The sequence below is a fragment of the Heloderma suspectum genome, chromosome 2 (genome assembly GCF_057233095.1).
Source record: "Heloderma suspectum isolate Gila_16-S chromosome 2, 16-S_ref, whole genome shotgun sequence".
NCBI lineage: Eukaryota > Metazoa > Chordata > Lepidosauria > Squamata > Helodermatidae > Heloderma > Heloderma suspectum.
This window is the reverse complement of record NC_139459.1, coordinates 267,571,033-267,591,050: the sequence shown is the minus strand read 5'-3', so window position 1 is coordinate 267,591,050 and position 20,018 is coordinate 267,571,033. Positions and strand designations below refer to the sequence as shown.

Below are 20,018 nucleotides of genomic sequence, written 5' to 3'. Positions count from 1 at the left end.
TTTTAAAAAAATTGAAAAATAATGTTTGAGTTCGGGAACACAAACAAGGTGAACCGAACTTCAAAGGGGAATTTGGAGAACCTCAGTGAGCTTGAACATCATATGTCTGCCGATCCTTAGCAGGAAAAGGGGGCAACCATCCTATAAAGTTGGACTCACTGGCAGCTGACGACTCCAGTTCCGGAGGGGCGGTGGTTCCATTCAGGATTTTAGTTACAACTAGCAAAAACTCTAAACATGACATCCAAGGTGCCAAACCTTATCCCCAGAATGGGTTTAGCACCTTGGATAGCACCTTTAGAGTTTTGGCTAGTTGTAACTAAAATCCTGAATGGAATCACCTCCCCTCTGGAACCGGAGTCATCAGCCGCCACTGGTTGGACTGCCACTGTTTCTCATGCCTTTCTCCCCACTCCACTCCTTGCCAGAAGTGAATCATGGGCCTTGTCTGAACTGTAGTGGTCTTCCCCTCCCTGCCTGCACACCCACCAACAGCTGGGAGCAGCATCTCCCCGACACAGGCAAGGCACGCAAGGCCACCTCAGGTAATCTTTCTGCTGGGAAAGGTCAGGGCACTCTGCTCAAACCACTGCCACTGGTCGCCAAACACTCGTCAACACTTTTGCCACGTTGGATCACTGCTGGGACGCCCGGAGCAGAACAAGCAGTCACTGCACAGGCTCAGAGAGAGCCGCTGCAACCCCCAAGGGAGAAGGGGTATGTATGCTCACAGTCACGGGACTTATCCCTCTCAGGAACGCCTCCATCCCAGATGCTGATCAAGACAGGCTATGACTTTGTAACGTGTCTTGCTCCTTGGTTGCTACCGAGTGCTAGACAGGGACCTCTCCCCGCTCCCCCACGTGAATGGTCTGGCTTCAGCTGGCCTCAGGATGGGACTCTGCATGGGGCCGCCAGGGAACATGAAGGGCCCAGGAAGTGGGGACAAATGCCCCATGATGTATTTCACTCCTGCCTGCTGCTGTGGCTGAGTGGTTATGGAACTGTGCATGGGTTGGAGGCCAGAGAGCACCCTCTCCATCGCCTATGACTATGAAATGACTGTTTGGGGCCAGGCATGCTCAAAGCAAGTAGCGGCATTTGCCCCCTCCCTGTTGGCAGGACTTGAACTCACCTCTCCTGCTTTACAGCCCATGCCCTGTGCAATGAGCCAGTGGGGATGCTTCTGTCAGTGCATATGCTGCAGCTGCCCCTGTCTGTGGCTGCTTAGCAAAAGGGTCTTTCCATCCCTGGGCGGGTCTTGAACCCATGACCCAGGGAGCGCTGTGCGCCCAGGGAGCTCCTCCTTCCTCCCCTTCCTGTGCTGTGCTCCAAAGCAGTGCTTGTGAGCAGCATAAGGGGATCTGAAGAACCCCTGTTCGTAGGGATGGCTGGGGACTGGCAAGGCCACAGGCGGTGCTGGCTGTGCCGCTGGGGCTGACGGAGGGGCGTGTGTTGTGATGCAGGAGCATGTGCTGGGGGCGTGCAGCCACCACTGCAACTCGATTGGCTTCCTCCGTGTCTGGGCAAGGTGTGGGCGTCGTCACTGGCACAGTCCCTGATTGGCAGGCTTGGGTGGTGTTTCCAAGGGAGCTGGGCAGGGGCGGGGTGGGGGGTGTCTGTCATTTCATGCTGTCTTCCAATTCCCTGTGTTGTGTATTTCCCCTCCAGGGCAGAGCACATATAGGGTATGGCAGCCATTCCACTGGCATAGCAGGGACATCTCTCCCTGCCACCCCCAGCATAGTTAGGCTACAGGGTTGCTCAGCTCAGTCCTCCATCCTCCTGTGTCCTGCGGTGTCTCAACGCCAGCAATCCAGAGAGAAGAAGGCTCCCAAGGCACTCCTCTTTGGGTTCATAGGACTGATATGAAGCCAGGCCTACTATCTGGAGGAAAAGCTAAATCACGCAGCTCAGACAGCAGGGATAAACCGCCCAGCGAGCTTCTTGCCAATTGTTTTGCACTCTCTGCTCATTCCCTCAGGCAACTGGCATGGAGGCAGGCCTGACCCATGGCCCCGTCATAGTAGAGGGCAGGGGTGGGGGGAGAATAACAACCATAATGGAAGGCAGGCACAAGGTTAGCAGGTCTCTCGTTCTGCTCTCTCACTGACGGTCTGCTGGGGATTATGCAGTGTGTGTGTGTGTGTGTGTGTGTGTGTGTGATGGTCCTCCTCCCACAAGATATTTCAGAGCGAAAATAAAAGCAGTCAAAGCCTTATTAATGTCCCCTAAGCAAAGGAAGTCACTGGTGGCTCCAGTCCAGCGGAGATAGATAATTCAAAGCCTGTGAAAGCCAAATACGCATACAAATGCCGTGATCGAGGAAGGCACTAAAAGGGATCCTAGGGAGATCTGGTGTGCTGGGGTAGAAACTCAGCCACATTTCCCTCTGCTTAAGGCAACTCTGCCCTGAGAAGTCTTGTCCCCCAATAAAGCCTTGTTCTACCCTGTCCTTCTAAGTCCCCAGAAAGTGACAGGTCTGCGAAGATCTCCACAGACCCCCGGCTGCTTCCTCCGTATGCTTCATGCGGTTGCCAGGATTAAGTGCCCGTTGGCCTGTGTAAATGTTTTGGCAACAGGCTTCATGAGTCCTCTGTCATCCCACGTTTAGGAGGTGCAGGGTGCTCCTGCGGGAAGGCTACCCCGCTTCAGCCGCAGGTTCCCATTCCAGCCTCGGGGACAAATGTTGAAGCTGCGGATACTGGGTGACTTGATCCCTGAGTCTTCAGAGTCAAGGGATACATCGGAGTTGGTGGGTGACATAGAGGTGTAGCGCTTCACTGGAGAATGCGCTCTCACTATGGGAGACTGCAGGGGGCTCTTGAGGGTTGGGGAACAGGGGCCCAAATTCTTCGGGCTGGTACATGATGATTTTCTGCTGGTACTTGCCGGTGGGGTGTAGATCCGATGGCTATCCATGATGGTTGGTTTTGGAGACTGCGCTGGCTCCCTGTGGGTTACAGAATGAGTGCCCGTTGTTCTCGGGCCATTATTGGATGCTGCTGTTGCTGCATTGAAGAGGGATGCCCCAGCGCTGGCAGGCAGGGTGAAGTACTTGTTCCCGTTCACCCGCAGCGCTTTTGGTGACTGTAGTGGGCTTTTGTAGGTTGGAGACTGGCTGGCCAGCAACCGGGGGCTGTTGCTTGATGATGCGCTGACTTGTGGCGGTGCCGTGGAGATGGGGAGGGAGACGCGTCTGTATCCGTCCGTTCTTGTGAGCCTGGGAGACTGCAGTGGGCTTGGGGAATGATTGCCCACGCTCTTGGGACTGCCGCCTGAGGATGACATGTCGGCAGAAGTGGCAGGGGGAGTGAAAGGCCTGAAGCTCTCTATCCCCGTGGTTTTGGGGGAAGTGCTCTTCCTCCAGGCAGCATTGATGATGTTTCTGGCCAGGAGCAGCTGCATCTGCCGGCTGGACTTGGGATCCATCTCCTGCCGAAATGGGGACAGAGATCTTTCGCTCCAGGATGGGGACATGGGGGGTGGCGGGCTCATGACACTGGTGGCTCGAAAGGCCTCAATAAGCCCTTCCTCAGGCTCTGGAGTTGGGACTGGGCTCAGCCAGCCATCTAGACTGCTAGGCTGCCGTCGCAGCTGCCGCGGCGTCCATGTTGGGGAAGCAGGCAAGGACACCTTTCTTTCCTGTAAGGGGAACAGAGAGGAGGGTGAGTGTTCTGTCCCTTTGACGCCCTTCAGGCTGAGTTTACAAGTGGAACAGGATATTTGGCCATCTCAAAAGGGCATTGTAGGAGGAAATGTGGTCCAGAGAGCAGCAGGAGCTCTGGATTTCTTTCCCAGCATATCAATCCCTCCACAGGTGACCTTGGACAAGACACACGACCTCCCTGCATTACCATTACTCTGTGAGTTCAGTGAATAAAATATTGTGATATTATTGCAAGAATGTGGTATTCATATCTGAGAACCAATGTGAAAAGCATTGAAAATGCAACATGGAGAGAGAGGCAGAGAAATCCCAGAAGAATGACATATGGCTTTAAGCTAGGAGTGCAGAACCTTCAGCCTGCAGACCTAATCCAGTCCATATATTTGTCAGGAATGAATCTGAGCATGTGGAGACGTCTGGCAGCTCAGATTCAGAATCTGAATGGGAACAGCCAGAACAGAGGGAGACACCCTCCCTAGTGAGCCCAGATATGGCGAGACTTTCTTCCCAAGGCCTTGACACACAGATGGCCCAGCCTGAATGGCTCCCCCATTCCTCCACCACAAGAACCCATGTTTTGGAGGAGGAGGAGAGTGAGGGGCATGATTTAGGGGACGCGAGGGTCTGTCGCAGAGCGAAGCGGGAAAAGTTAGAGGCAGGGTTCAGATGCTCCACCAGGTTGGCCACTCATGGAAGCCAACGTAGGAGGAAGCCACCCTATGGGAGGGGTATCCCTGCGAAGCAAGTCTGGCCAAGAGGTTCATGCCCAGACTGCTGGTGACTTCTCCAGCTTCCACTTTGCCTCCTCTATTGATATTCATAGATATGTGGATGAGCTGTTTCATTGCAATCTGAGAGTTTCCTAGAATCTGCATTTGTAAAGAAGCTAGTCATTAACTAATAAAGTAGTGTAGCCCGAAGCCTTGTTTCCTGGAGTGTGTTGACTGCAAAGGGGGAGGATGAAGGCACGTGACAATATTTTACAGGTAAGGGAAACTGAGTAGGGATGTTGCAAGAGTCCGCAGGGTGGTGGTGGAGTCCAACAGACTCCCCCTCGCCTGCCATCCTGGACCCCATTCACTGAACTGCAGGGCACTTGCGGATCCACTCAGTGAGCGCCCCACAGCTCGGCAAGCACCCGGCAGCAGCTCGTCCTCCCTAGCGTGCTGCTGTTGTGTGCAACAATGGCAGCTGGGGCACTTCCAGGTAGGCCATGTTGCGTACTTGGTGGCTGCAAAGGGGCCATCTATGCAACATCGCAGGTGTGAATGGAGCATTCATGCCTGCAATGTTGCCTAGATGGCCCCTTCAAGCCTGTCGAGGGTGCAACATGATCTACCTGGAAGTGCCCCAGCTGCTATTGCTGCGCACAATGGGGGCTCGCTAGGGAGGATGGGCAGCCCTGAGGCTTCATTGTGCGCTAACCAGGCCACAACGAAGCTCATGTGGTGCAACGAGCAGGGGTGGGGCGCAGCAGCAGCTCAGCGAGCACCCGACAAAGCCGGGCACTGGGGAGTCTGTCCATCCCTAAAAGTGAGGATGAGAAATAAACGATTAGCAGAAAGCAAACCATGGTAGATAATTTTTTCTACCTTGCCATTTTATTCGCTATCATTAAACTATCGAGAGCCTGCAATTTTGTTGATCTACTGCAAAGGTGGCAACACGTAGCCTGTGGGCCACATGTGGGCCTGCTGCCACCACCCTGGTGTGGCCCCCCACTATGGTTGGTGCAGCCCCTGCCACCTCTGCCATGTTGGTGAATTCATTTTTAATTGTGGCTTTAGCATTTTGGAGCACTTAAAAAGATCAAATTTAGTTTGTCCTGAAGCTAAATTTGAGCCTTTTAGCACTCCGCCGTCACTGTAGAGCAAGCTACATTTGCGCTTTTTAGAGCACTGAAGCGGTTTGTTGCTGAAATTCCACTGAGGTTTTCTTCAATGCTCTGTGTGTGTGTGTGTGGGGGGGAGTATCCATGGAAGGGGCTAAAATGGTTCCTGAATCCACTGAAGTTGCCCATCCCTGATCAACTGCAAATAACTCAGAGATCCCACTCTGCTTTCTGCCTGGCCCTGGTGTACAGAATTTCCACACCAGTGCTAACCACCGATCGTGTCATGCAGTGCTGTTGTGAAAATGAGATGAGCTGTGTAAGAACCCAGTGGAGTGTGACATATTTACCAAGGGGGTGGTGGGAGTGTAGAGGAGACACTGCTCAGGTGTATAATGTGAACTTGCAGACCAGCCGTGAGTTCACAATTGCCCCGTAGTCCGTACGGGAGTCAGCAGACCGAGTTCCCTGTGATCTCTTTCCTCCATGTACAAAATGAATGGCGGTCTGCTCAGTCCCCTATTGGCAGTGAGGAAACAGAAGAACTACACTGGCCATAAAAGCCAAACTGGATAAGGGAGGATATTATCAGGCTGCCCTTGCTCTGTGCAAAACAACCAATGGCGGTGGGCTCTTTGTCACTGGAGGTAGTCAGGCAAAGGCTGGACAGCCATCTGTCAGGGCTGCATTAAACTGGAGTCCTGCATGAGCAGGGCATTGGATCCAATGGCCCAAATGGCCCCTTCCAATGTCATGATTCTGTGAATAGGGAAACCCACAAGGCTTTGCTCATTCATTGCAACGCAGCATCAGGCCAAGCAGCAAAGCTCCCTGTAGATAAGAGTGGACATTAGGCGAGAGCAGGACATAAGCAGCAGCAGGAATGGAAAAGAAAGGAATCCAAAGAATTCAAAGTTGTGTCCCTCTAAGACGTTAGCATGCAAAGCAGACCTTAGGGCATTTACACATTCCTACTTTCTATATTCTCATATATATTCTGCCCCTGCTTGCACCACAGGATCTTGTTCCGCATGTTTTAAGACACATGGGGAAAATCATGTAAGAACTGGAATGCACATCTCTGTTTTATTTTTGGGATGAGCATTTGGCCAGCCAGCTTCTAGATTTCCCTCCGATGTGCATCTCATAGTTGGAATAGACCAACCTCCAGCCATTCTTAAGACAAAGGTCTTAAGATATGCCTTCGTAGCTAGACACAGCAGAAGAGGCCCAGATTTGTAATGGCAACAAGATGGAATGTATTTAGAAGAAAAGGATGGAGAAACTGCCAGAAGTAGGGTAACGCTTGAGTTAGATGACGTGCACCCATGTTCCCTCTGCCTGGCATTAATCTGTAAATTCTATATGTCGTCGGTGAGGCTGGAATGTGAAGCCATTGCTTGGAGGATGTTTTTCTGCTGACTACAGTGCATTCCAGCCTGCTGCAACCTGACCTTAATGCACAGGGATACCCATTCACACACACCTTCTCTGAGCATAACGGCTCCAGTTACTTCTGTGGGTGGTGCTGACCCAGTGTTGTGCATGGAGCCAGATCCGCAGAAGTGAAATTAATTCATGAGTATATTGTAGTCCTTCTCATCCCAAATTGCAACTAGATGTAAAGGAATAGGGGAAGCCGCCTTAAGCTAGAGCGCAGAATAGTTTACACTGACCAGCAGGGGCTAGCTAGGTTTTCAGACAGGAGTCTTTCCCAGTCCTACCTGGAGATGCCGGGGATTGAAACTGCAACCCCTCACATGCAAACCGGGTGCTCTGCCACTGAACTATGGCCCTTGCGGCCTAGAAAAAGCATCCTAAATGATAAGAAATGTCAGGTAAAACATGAGATTTTTTCAAAAGGTATGAGCAGCTGGCAACCTAGATTGCACAGGCAAGTAGAACCTCTTTCACTGGAGCTTGATTTCTTCCTTCCTTCCTTCCTTCCTTCCTTCCTTCCTTCCTTCCTCCCTCCCTCCCTCCCTCCCATCCAGCTGTGTGAATCTCTTTCCTCAGCATGTTCACAGTGCTACCAACCACCTCACTGTCTGTTGCTAGTGGAAATGCTGACACAGGGAAATAAGTGGCTTGCTGATCCTTCTGCTCCAAGGATTACAGGCTTTGGGTTCATGCTCTGTATCCTACCCAGAACTGCATCAAAGCAAAAAATGATTGGAGAGAGTGCTGACATTTCCTTTGCTTCCAAAAATCTATTGTCTATGAAGCCCCCCACCCCACCTCCCCACACTACATCTCTGTCTTGGTTGTTGCTATGATGTTACAGCAAAGGAAAGGGAATTCAGAGCCTGCCAAACTGAGGAGTCCAGACATGAAGCACCTGCCAAACCAAAAGCATTCCTCAATCACCTTTCGGCAAAATCCGTCATGTACTTTAAGTCAAAAGCTAAAACTGTGTGAAACTCATCATGGGCAGAATCTAAAAAGCACTGCAATAGTCACACAAAAGTGTATCCACATTTATCACAGCACTGCTAGTTATGCTTCTTCAGGTTTGTTTCAGGTTTTCTAGGGTTCAGCTTGACCTGTAAAGTATAACAACTGGTTTGACCATATGCATGTGGACTATGAGAATTGACAGGCCTGCAATATCACCTTCAAGTCTCTGAAATATGGTTTTCTATACATAGTCTGAGTATGCAGATCCTTCCTAGCCTTAAGTTTCCTATATAATATAAATTCAGCACAGAACAAGGGAAAGCTCTTATCTACGATCCGTACTGTTAAGAGGTTTCCCTTGCAGCGTGGCGAGAAAGCCTCTCCTTTTTAGTGCTGAGAAGGGAAAAACTCTTATCTCCAACCAGCTGCAGAACCAGAGATAAGAGCTTTTCCTTAGTACCTGGGGAGAAGGGGTAGGATCTGGCAAGGAGGCAAACAGGACAGATGGGAAACCCCCACGGGCCATAACCCCCTCCGTCTTCCCCATGCCAACTATATATAATATGGCACTGGTATCACCTGTATGCATAAGATTTTCTTACATAAAAACAATGCATTTGAATATGCAGACATACAGAATACATCAGCTAAAGGTCCATAACATTTCTTGGGTGCTCCAATACCTTGCGCTCTCTCCCATGCCATGTTTTCTCCTCCTCACTTCTATCCCCCAGCCCCGTTGCTCTACATCAGGAGTGCGCAACACACAGCCTGTGCACTGCATGCAGCCCCTTGGCCTTTTTTGAGGGCCCCCCCCCACCGCTGGTGCTACTGAATTTGCTGCAGTGGCAGCAAGCAAAAGCAGCAACTTGGCCTGAAAACAAGGCACACAGGGAACATGCTGCTGGAGGCTTTCTGGGAGTGAGATTCTGATTCCAAACAAAGCATGCCCTCCCCACGTGCCTTGTTTTCAAGAAAAGTTGCTGCTTTTTTGTTGATGCAGCAGTTTTGGCAGCAAATGTGGCAGCAGCAAAGGGGTGCAGCCCCCAGTGGGTTCCAAGGGGGCAATGTGGCCCCCCCAAACATTGGAGGTTGCCCACCTCTGCCCTAGACTCAAAAGCTGTCATTCCTTTTTTACTGGCTCAAGCAGAGCCCAAATGCCCCCTCCCCTTGGGGCCAGCATTTTAAAAAGCCCTGCTGCATGCTTCAGGCACCAATTGCTGCCTTCATCTGTCACCGCTCTCATATGCCGCCTGAAGCAGGTCACTTCACCCTGCTGCATGGCAAGGCCAGCTGTGGCCCCCTTGCCCCCGACACACTTTCAGACCCCTCACAGTCCTTTCTCCTTCCCTCTTGTTCCAATCCAACAACTGTTTTCTCACTCCCTTCTATTTCTCTCTTGTAGCAGGTGTGACTGCAGTAGCAGTAGTTCTGATGGGACTTCCTAGCCCAAGGGTGGGTAATTTGTCCCATCACCATTGTCATTGTCCCATCACCAGCATAGCCAATGGTGAGGGACAATGAGAGGTGTAGGCCAAAACACCTGGAGGGCCACAAGTTGTCCACCACTGGGTTTCCAGCCAATGTGAGACACACTATCTAAATTCTCCCAGTCATTAGTGACTGTCTGGGCCAGCAGTTCCCAACCACGGATCCTCAGATGTTGTTGGACTACAACTTCTACCACCCCAATCATTGGGTGCCTGGGGATGATGGGAGTTGTAGCCCAACAATTTCTGGGGACCCAAAGTTTGGATCTGTACAAATAGACCTGACAAGGTAAGCCCTCTTTCCATTGGATCCTTGTCAGGCCTAGTAGCCTAGCTGAAGGAATGGCTTCCCCCGTTTTAACTTGGGAGTGTATTGAAATTGTTTTTAGCTATTTAAATTGTTGTAAATTTTGTATGTCAAGAATTTTTAGCCTGTGTTTTATTATAATGTTGTATTATGTGATTTCTACACTTGGATTCCTGCACTGAGCAGGGGGTTGGACTCGATGGTCTTGTAGGCCCCTTCCAACTCTACTATTCTATGATTCTACGATTCTATGATGGTGTTTATAATGTTGTGGTTGTATTTTTGTGAGTTGCTGTGAACTCCCCAGAGAGCCTTCGCTATTGGGCAGTATAGAAATGAAATTAATAATAAAATTAATAATAATAATTGCACATTGACTAGAGAATTCTTCTCAGTGCCACCACGTTCAACACGATTATTGCATGGGGCAAACAGTTGAAGGAGAGAGAGAGAGAGAGAGAGAGAGAAAGAGAGGGGCTGCTCTACCTCATTTACTTTGTGCAGTGGTAACAGTGCTGAAAAGGTCTCTTTGTCATGTTTATTTTCCCCTGGAGGGTGCACAGTTTTCAGCAGGAGAGCTCTCATTTAGCCCTATTTATTGTTAATGAAGTGGTGAACACCAGCAAGGCTCCTCTGATTTCTCTGCAGCAACACCTTGTCATTTTGTAATCCTTTTGCTGAGGTATTTTTTAAAATGTATTTTTTGAAGTTGGCACCAATTGCCCCTTACTTGTGCTGCAATGCACAGCTGGTCAACTTTTTTTCTTTTTAAAAAGGGACCAACAACAACAAGGCTATCCCACCCCATCTGTTCCATTACATGCAGCTGCGATATCATGCCATTGTGATTGTGGGAGTATCAGACGAAGGCTAAAATGGGGTTGGAACTCAACACCTGGATTGCTTCTAAAGAACAGGCTCATAGCGTGCTGTGAGATTCTTGACAATAACATTTGATGCAGAATGGAGAGTGAATAAAAACACTTCCCTAAGTAAATGTGTTTACCCAGAGAGAGTGAAATAGAAAATTGCTTCTTGTTTCCTGCTCAGCCCTAACTCAAGCATCTCAGAATCTTATCCCCAAAGTTTCCATTATATTTGAAACCCAACGTCTCAGCAGCGAAGGGAAGATATTGAGCGGATGAATGCTTCCTTGTTGCTTTGTTTCTCAGGGCGTTTCCTTCTATGGCCTTTGTTACAAGGCAGACTTTGGTTGATCCCGCATCCCTTCCGCAGGAAGTGACCATGAACCCATCCAAATTTATGGTGCTGGAATTCGTCCCAGGTGCTTCAGTAGCAACCCCCACCCCACCCTACCCCAGCTTTACCGTCAAGCACGTTTGAGCTTCTTTTCACCACTGTTCTGGCTGGCATGTCTGGAAGTATATAACTGCAATTGCCACCTTCCCTCAGGGTGGTGTTAGATCAGCCTTCTTCCCCTGCCTTCCTCTGGGTTGCATTTAGTAGGGCTGGCATTTAAGAGAACAAAGTCATGGGAGAAACAGCTCCTACGAGCAGTGTGACCCATTTTCACGATGAGCTCTGGCATCGTAGGAACATAGGAAGCTGCCTTATACTGAGTCAGACCCTGGGTCCATCTAGCCCAGTATTGTTGACACTGACGGAAAGCAACTCTCCTGGGTTTCATTCGTTCGTTCGTTCATTCATTCATTCTATTTCTATACCGCCCCATAGCCGAAGCTCTCTAGGCAGTTCACCAAATTAAAAACCGTTTTAATTTTCCAGGTAGGGAAAGCCAGGGATTGAACCTGGGACCTTCCGCATGCCAAGTGTGTGCTCTGCCACTAAGCTACAGCTCCTCCATAGCCAAATGGGAGCCACTAATGCCATCAGTGGAGGCAGTCCTTTGATGGACAACAGCCCACCCTGAATTTGCCATGCCCCTGCAAGCATCTGACTGAGAGATACAAGAAGGAAAGAAAATGAGAAAGGACACCCACTGGTCCTTGAAGTTGTGTGACATCAGAACTGTTTTAAATTGGGCTTCGGCATTCGTGTGTGTGTGTGTGTTTCACCTACAACAATTTCTGCTCTCTCCTCCACTGTCCCCACTCCAATATCAGGTCTAGGCAACAAGTAAAATATGCATACCTTCCTACGTGCTAACACCTGCAAATGGGTAATGGCAAGTTTTGTTTTTGCTTTCCCCCCTCTTCTGGAGAGGCCACAGCCCTGACGATAGCGGAGGCCAGCAGTGTTCCGTCCTCTTACTACAGCTAAGCTACATTTTTTTCTCTTATAGTAGGACACACGGGGAAGGATCCAGTGGTGTCACAGTACTGGCGCTATTAATGCTGCAATCACATAAACCAACGCTTCTGCAACATCAGTAGCGCTTGCTAGGATGACGGGTTTCCCAGGAAGTCCATCGCACTAGCGAGCACTATGGACATTGTACTAGCATTGGTTTAGCTAGTGGAACATCGATAGCGCTAGCATTGTGACATCGATGGATCCTCCCCCTCTCTTCCATTTTATTCAAATGTGATGGAGCTTGGGAAGACGTCCTAACTAGTCCCTCCTAAGACTTCCCTGAATATCTGGCCTGTATTCAACTGTCAAAATAGGCGGAACTATCTATCACATTAGCTAGAGATTTGCACATGCACTCAGAAAGGCTGCCATCTTCACTGCGGATTCTGTTTTATGAAGGAGATGTGAGGAAAAGTTGCTACATCTTGATTAAACTGTGGATTTCTCTGGCCAAAGATGATAGCCTAAACCTGCACCTTCCGTGGAAATGAACAAACATGACTTCAGAGCTGATGACAGAAGCCCTTGCTCTATAAATACCCAGATATCCCATAGCACTTACCCTGTAATTTTCCTGCCACCTCTGTAACTATCCCCTCTCAAAAGCTCATGGCATATCATTCACATACCGCTCCTCCACAGGCATTTGCCCTATAAATCTGTTAATATTACAGAGCTTTCCCCTATGTCTTTACATGCTCCCCTACTGGTGCTATGTTTAGCAATTACCAGGTACAGCTAGCACTGCTGGCTCGTACCCATCACATGTTGTTCTGTTGGCAAGGGTTTTCAGCTGGGACGGTTTCAATGCACATTTGAACCTGGACTATTTGTGCCAGAAGTGAATGTTGTTAACACAGGACAGAATGTGGAAGTGGAACTAAAGACACACTGTAATGTTGATTTTACATTTGGTGTTGCCAGCCAAATTTAAGTCTTGTGTATGGAAAACATCCTTAATTCATGGGTCTTGATTGCTTTGTTGGTATTCCAGCAAAGACTTTTAATTCTCCTCAGCTATGTCCTCACAGAAGGATTTGTCAGGCAGCCTAGGAACACAGAGACAGAGACAGAGAGAAAGAGAACTAGATTTCTCTACCACCTGCATTGAAATGTACTGCATCTACTGTTTTAATTTATTGTGTTATATATTTGTCTTACAATTGTCACTAAATAGAACTGGTTGATCTGAAAAGTCACGGGGACTGGGAGAGCAGTGACTAAAATAATGTGCGAAGTGCTGGATTTTCTAGAGAGTCTTCACTCAACAGAGTGCTGTGAACACCTGTTACGTGGAGTCTGCCTCTTCCCAAAGGTCATTCGGCAGTTAGTTTGTTTCCAGAGCCACCCTTTGAAGCCAAAATTAATGTATGAATCAAAGCCCCATTTGCCTGGAGGCATACGCACTTCTGCTCTCTATACCGACTTTTACAGGCCCCACAGCCACCCATTTTGTGACTAATGTATGGCTCCCGGTTGTCTAGCGCCGCTCAAAGATTCCTCAATAAGAGTGTGCGGGTTGTCAAAAGTATGAAGCAATGCCAGATGTGTTGCTTTCCAAAGAAGGTGCTCAATTACTTTCCCTGGACCATGTTGTACTGGCCTACATAGCTGGCCTGAAGGCCTCCCAGCAAGGGGGAAAGGAGCAATCATGATGAGGGACGGAAATGGGATGAGGAGGCCTTTCAACTGTGCCTGCTTAATACTCTGGGCAGTAAAAGAAGGTTGCAGGGAATTAAGCTTTGAATCAAAATGTTTGCCTGAAGGGATCCCTTACTTCAGGGTTGGGGAGCTGGGTAGGTGCTGGAGGCCAGATTTCCTCTCGGGAGCCATCTGGGGAGCAGAGGGTGTCAGGGGAGGGGCCTCTCCCCCGAAGCCTCACCCCCTGGCATCTTCCACAGAGCCATTGCTCCGCGCTTCTCTCTGCATGGAGGAAGGGATTCAGCAGCTGGCTTCGCTCACCTCTCACCATTCCCGGATGGCGAGAGGTGGGTGAAACAGCTGCACCCTTGGCCAGTGCCTGGAGGAGTCACTCCTCCAGATGCTGGCTGAGCACACCGCTGGCTTGTCTCCTCTCTCGCCTTCCCCAGTGGGGAAGTGGAGAGGAGTGGACTCAGCCAGCACCTCGCGGAGATGCTGTGTTTTGAACTGGTTTTGGCCCCCTCCCTTTCTCTTCCCCTTTCCCCTCTTGGGGGGAGGCAGGGGGCCCTCCTGGTGGGCCGGAGGTTCCTAGTGCACTGCAGGCCAGAAATTCCCCATCCCTGCCTTACATCTAAATGTCAGAGGAAGCAGAATCAGACTGAAAGTGAACTTGTTCTTGATCTATGTGCTGACACTGTTTTCAACCCCCAGTATTCATGAGAAATAACCGGAGGGAGTGAAATTAAGAACTATAGAAGTTTTAACACTGGAAGATCACTTTATTTGCCCTCTGATTTCTTAGTCTACTGAGGGCACATCCTGTGGTTCCTTCCCCCAATCCCCTCCACAACCATAAGTTGAAAACTTTGAAAAATATAAATGATTACAGTTTTATCAGGAAATACTGTATCATGGCATCATGTTTTGTACATCCCCGGTTTATGTTAATATTTGCAAGTGCTGAAAATGTCTCTTCTGCTGTGGGGCAACTGTAGAGTAAGTTGCCTGCTGCTGATATCGGATCTGCAAAACCAGCTTATTGTCTGTCATATGAATCCTCACTATAATATTTACCAGGGGCTAAATGGTGGTACTCAGCTACGTGTATCTCTATGTTACAGTTGCATAGAGGCCTGCTTTTGCCAACTTTAACCAAGATGTTCTCTGTGTTCACCTAACCACCAGTGTAAATTGGGTGCAAAACCCATGACCCCACTTTGCCTTTCTATAAGCTAATAGCAGGACAGCAGCATAAACCTCCCTGGTTGTAGGGGAAGGATTCCCATTGTGTCTCTTTAGACCCTTCATGATGGGACGGGGGCTGTTGGGTGGCTTTTAATTTTTGCAAAGCAGGCTAGGTAAATCAGCATGACTGAGCATTAAATACAGGATGCTCAGAGGCTAGTGAGTTTTGTGTTCTTGGTTATTCACCCCGAGGAGATTTGCAGTGTTGTTGTCTGAAGGAGACAATGAAAGAATAGTAGACAGGGGAAACATATGAAGCAGAAATATAGGGGTGCCAGGAACAGATACCAGCTGGAAGTGATGCTGTCTGAAATCAAAGGCGATCAGTGGGGGAAAGGGCGAGTGCCTTTCGGCGTCAGCAGAAAGCAGAGGCTGCAAGCGTGTCATGCTGTAGACTCTGAATGAAGAGAGGACAGAGGGAAAACATCCCTGCAGAGCAAAGAAGAAATTCAAAAGGCAAGGCAGAGGTGAAGCCAGAGCTGTGATGCTCCATAAAGTTTCTGGGCATGAGAAAAAAGAAGGCATGAGACGCTTCCTCCTGTTTCAGTCAAGCTTCGGCTAACAATGTTCTAGGACTCCTATGCTTGGATTATTTTATAGTCCTACTGTGCACTGCATTCACACGCTGTTTAGCTCTCTTTGGAAGGTAATCTGCACAAATGTATGGATCTGATTGCACAGTTCTGCCAGGACTGGCCCAGCTAAGGCAGGTCAGCCTTACTCTAGACTGGGCTCCCGCCACAGATCTTTTAATTAGACATGCCCGAGGGAGCCCCTGTCGGCTTGCTCAAGCTCCATTTCCTTAGCGTAAAAGGGCTCCGGCCCGTTGGGGTTTGAGACAGGGCTACACAATATGTAAGTTGTATTTGCATTCGTAACCTGCAAGCTGTCTTCATTTTGCCTTTTTGCATATCACCCATCGTCACTGACCCAAACCCTTGCACACACACACTTTTAATGAAATACCGTTACTTGTAATAAAAAGAAGGTTTCCACACCTGAGGCTCAATTCCTGCACTCTTGGTGGAATAAGAAGGCCTTGGAGCTTGGAAGACTCCTCTAGCTCGTGGAGACAAAATTCTAGAAGAGTATTCAAAAGATGCTTCTGCCGGTGTTTCAGCACTTGCTCTGATGTTCTGAGGGATAAGCAGAGTCTCAGTTGATGGGGCAAAAAGACCAGGCAACGATCTGCTTGGACTGGGCTGGGCCGGTGGATGCAAAACAGGAGGTGGCGGCAAGGGAGATGTTGGGCAAGAAAGCTGTCTCGTATAACTGGATTCCGGAACCACGGGCTTTGGTGGTGGTGCCCCTTTTGGTAAAGACCTTACTGGGCCTTTGACTGGGGAAAGGATGAACAAGGATGACTGGAGCTGGTATGGCTGCTGCTTTGAGATTTCCAGCTCCTTTTTGGAAATCTCACTCTCTGACATGTTGCTGTTGCACAAAGGTACAGGAGCAGCCTTTGGAGATCTGGCTGGACTTTTGGGTGCGGATTGGAAGGCCATGGGGGAGAGATGAGTTTCTGAAGTGTATTTCCAGGAGGGAGGGAGGGACATCGTAGGTGAGGGCGACCTGCCTATGTCTGGGTGTGATGGGGACTCAATGACATACTTCTGCATCCTCGACTGCCTTCTGGCAAAGAGTTCTGCCCCCTTCCCTCTTGCCTCTGACAGACTTTGGTTGGATTTGATCATAGGCTTGGGTTGGATTTTGGGTGACCTTAGACATGAAGACCACTCTGGTGCTGTGTCTCCAGGAGCCTGGGCTGCACCATCCATCGATCTCCTTTCAGGCAGGAAGTTAGAGGCTTCTGCTCCCAGAGCAAATGGCTCATCCTCAGGAATGGCTCCTCCGTGTCCTTTCTGCTTTTTCCTATTATCTGCTTTCTGAACTAAATTCAAAAGGTCTGGATTTGGAGCCACTTTTGGCTTCTCAACAAAGGTAAACATGAACTTCTTGGTTGCTCTGTGGGCTACAGACTCCTCCAGAAGGCCTGTTTTATTTGGAGGAGGTCCTCTGTTCTCTCCAGGCAGGGGTCCTGGTCTGCTGTCTTCATACTTAGCCCCTTGTGGAACAGGGGCCTTCTGTTCCTTGCTGGGATACAGTGCTGAGTAGGCTGGAGGTGACCGTACCCTTGTGACTGGAGGAGGACTGGAAAATGTTTCTGCATAGGTGGGTGGTGGAGGCAGCTCTGCCACAGGGCTTTTTTCTGCTGGTGTGTGGGTCGTCGCTAATGACTGAGTCCCAAATGGTCTTGCAGTTCGGTTCTTCACAGGCATCGGTCTAGACAAAGTCAGGCGCACTTCACAGTACTGCTTATTAGTGTGAGTGGGCACTTCGTTTGGCTGCATGTCAGTGGCTAGAATGGGTTTCGCAGTATCGGTGCTGGGGAAAATGTTCTCATTGTCGAGGAGCGACACATCTTGCTCCTTGCTGAGAATCTCTCCATTCTGCTTCCTCTCGATAACTGGTTCATTCAGTGCCGTGTCAAGAACAATATTATTCTCCCTATCGATAATAGGTACATACAGCTCCTTGTCAGGGATGTTGTTGTTATTCTCACTGCCAATAATGGGTAAATATGGCTCTTTATCAAGAGCATTATTTTCTCTGCCAATATGCAGCACGTGTGGCTCCTTTTCGAGAATGGTGCTTTTATTCTCCCTGTCAGTGACAGGCACATCATCAACAACAGGCGGTATGTTTTCTATATTGTCCATAGCTGGTGCTTGTTCAATAAGAGGTGCTTTTTCAAACTCGTGGCTTGTAAGTGCATGTGTTCCATTGGTTGAAGCTGTCCCTGTACTTGCCTTTAGGTACACACTGAGAGGAATCTGTTGAAAGTCTTCAGCTGGAACCTCCTCAGAGGATAATGTTGTGTTCATTGGGGAAAGGCTCTCCTCACTGTTTACTTTATTCCACTGGAGGCCCTGTGTATTATCTAGATTCTGTTCCACAGCCAGGCTCTCCTCATACTTTTCCATGGTGCTTTTTTGCTTCCACAATTCAGAATCCTTGGTGCAAGATAATCCCTTTGGCTCTCTCTGGTCTCTTAAGGTCTGCTTCAAATGGGACTTTTTCCCATGGCTTGGGATGCTGTGGTGAGCAGCTGCTCTGGGGTTGTCCTCCCCTGCTACCTGTTCTCTGCTTGCTGTCTTGGGAGTTTCTAAGGTAAATGCATTAACTCGCTGCTTCCGCCTGTGAAACAGCAGTACCCCTTTGGAGTTGGAGCTGGGTGGGGTTGTCAGCTGGGCAGCTATTCTCTGGCTTCTGGCTTTTGCTTCCTTCAGCTCTTTTTCAGAAAGACTTGAGCTTCTCAAAATATCTGAGGAAGAAAAATAATAATATGGAAGACAGTGTTAAAAGAAGACTCAAAAAGTCCTGGAAAACACACACACACACACACACACACGTGTGTGCACTCACTCACTCACACTGTCTACCCACTTTTAAGAGATAAAACTGGAATATGATTAGTAGTTTCTCCTGGTTGTGTGTTTCCCTCAAAGCTTGTTAGTCATACCCCAGTCAGAAAACACCAGCCCATGTTAGGATGTGAGCCATATACAGAAGGCAAGAGCTTGATGCCAGCAAAAAATAGGCCATGGAAGTAAGCAGCAGTACAGACTTCCTTTGTTGAGATGCTAACACAGTTCGGCAGACAAGATGAAAGTGAGTTTAAATCCTAGCCCCACCATGGATTCACTTGTGATAAGTCAGTGCCACTGATTTTAAGTTGTAAAGAAGCAATAATAAAGGATGCACCACACACTGATGCCTGGGATGTGATGACGATGAAAAAGTTAACAGCAGAGCAAACGAGCAGTACATTTTTGCATGCCTCTGACTACCAGCAGCTGGGGAACAACAGTGGGAGGGGGTTATCGCCCTTATGTCCTGCTTGTGGGCTTCCCAGAGGCACCTGGTTGGCCAAAGTGGGAAACAAGACATGGCCTTCGGTCTGGTCCAGCAGGGCTCTTCTTGTGTTCTTATACATATTAGAGGCCTGCCATTTAGAAGGATCTTTAAAGCAAGGATGGACAATTCATGGCCCTTCAGACATTTTGGCTTACAATTTCCATCACCCCTAGCAAGCATAGCCAATGGTGAGGGAAGGTGGGAGTTCTAGGCCAAAACATCTGCAGGGCCACAAGTTGCCCACCCGTTGTAAAGAAAAGCAGAAACTGGATGGGCTAACTCAGCAGTACAAGCATGGCTCCCTTGGCCATCCAGAATCTATTTCAAACGAATGGCTGCCACGGTCTGTCAGGAATTAAGTGAGTTAAATTCATCTCAGTCCCTCCGCTCAAAGTATTTCAAACAGAAAAGGAAGGTACTGAAGAGGTTTTAGAGAAATGTAGAACTTTCTCTTGCTTTTTATGCCTTCTTAACCTGTTATTATTTCCTATTCTTTATTTTATTTACTATTTGAGAGAAATGGATTAGGTGAAAAGATGCCCTTGAAGGCAGGCCATCTATACATTCAATAGAAATGGCACCAGTTCTTATCATCCATGCATCACTATCATTAGTCATATTGCATTTGGCAAAAATCCTGTTTATAGTACAGGAGCATTGTCATTTTCTTCACCTGATTGCCCTAATAATGGATGCAGAACTACTGGATTTAGAATATTTTGTTCAGAAGACTACTGTAGACTCCACAAAGGCCCACAGTTTCAGAGGGCAGAAAACATTCAGGGCTTTCCGAGGGCATTTCGACTTCAGGACTGAAGCCCACTCTGTACCATACTGAAACTTGGGGGGGGGGGGGAACAGAGTGGTCACTGAGGATATTAATTTGCATAAAAATCCATATGCTAATTTAGATGTATAGATGCACATTTAGAAATAAAGACTATAATTTAAATAGAAATACAGTACATCTCACCATAGTGGGGTCTTCTTCTATGACCTGTGTGACTGCCTGCTCAGTCTGATGTCCAGGTACTAATGGTTGATGGGCAACTTCAAGATCCCTTGTCTCCCTTCTTATGATTATTTATCTTTATGCTGAACTTGGACTGGACAGCCCTTCAAATAGCGCATGGGTGGGCAACTTCTGACCCACCAGATGTTTTGGCCTACAACTCCCATACGCCCTCACCATTGGCTATGCTGGCTAGGGTTGATAAGAGTTGTAGGCCAAAACATCAGGAGGGC

General features: G+C 48.7%; 1 protein-coding gene across 1 annotated transcript in view; it reads right to left on the bottom strand.

Moving 5' to 3' along the window:
- Positions 1-2,181: 2,181 nt before the first annotated feature.
- SYNPO (synaptopodin) overlaps positions 2,182-20,018 on the bottom strand; it is a 99,961-nt gene continuing 82,124 nt past the window's right edge. The window contains exons 3-4 of the mRNA XM_084839160.1: positions 15,854-18,180; positions 2,182-3,645 (exon numbers count right to left, since the gene is read on the bottom strand). Coding sequence (XP_084695286.1) covers positions 2,611-3,645; positions 15,854-18,180 — 3,362 coding nt within the window. The 3' untranslated portion in view covers positions 2,182-2,610. The remainder of the gene's footprint in view (positions 3,646-15,853; positions 18,181-20,018) is intronic.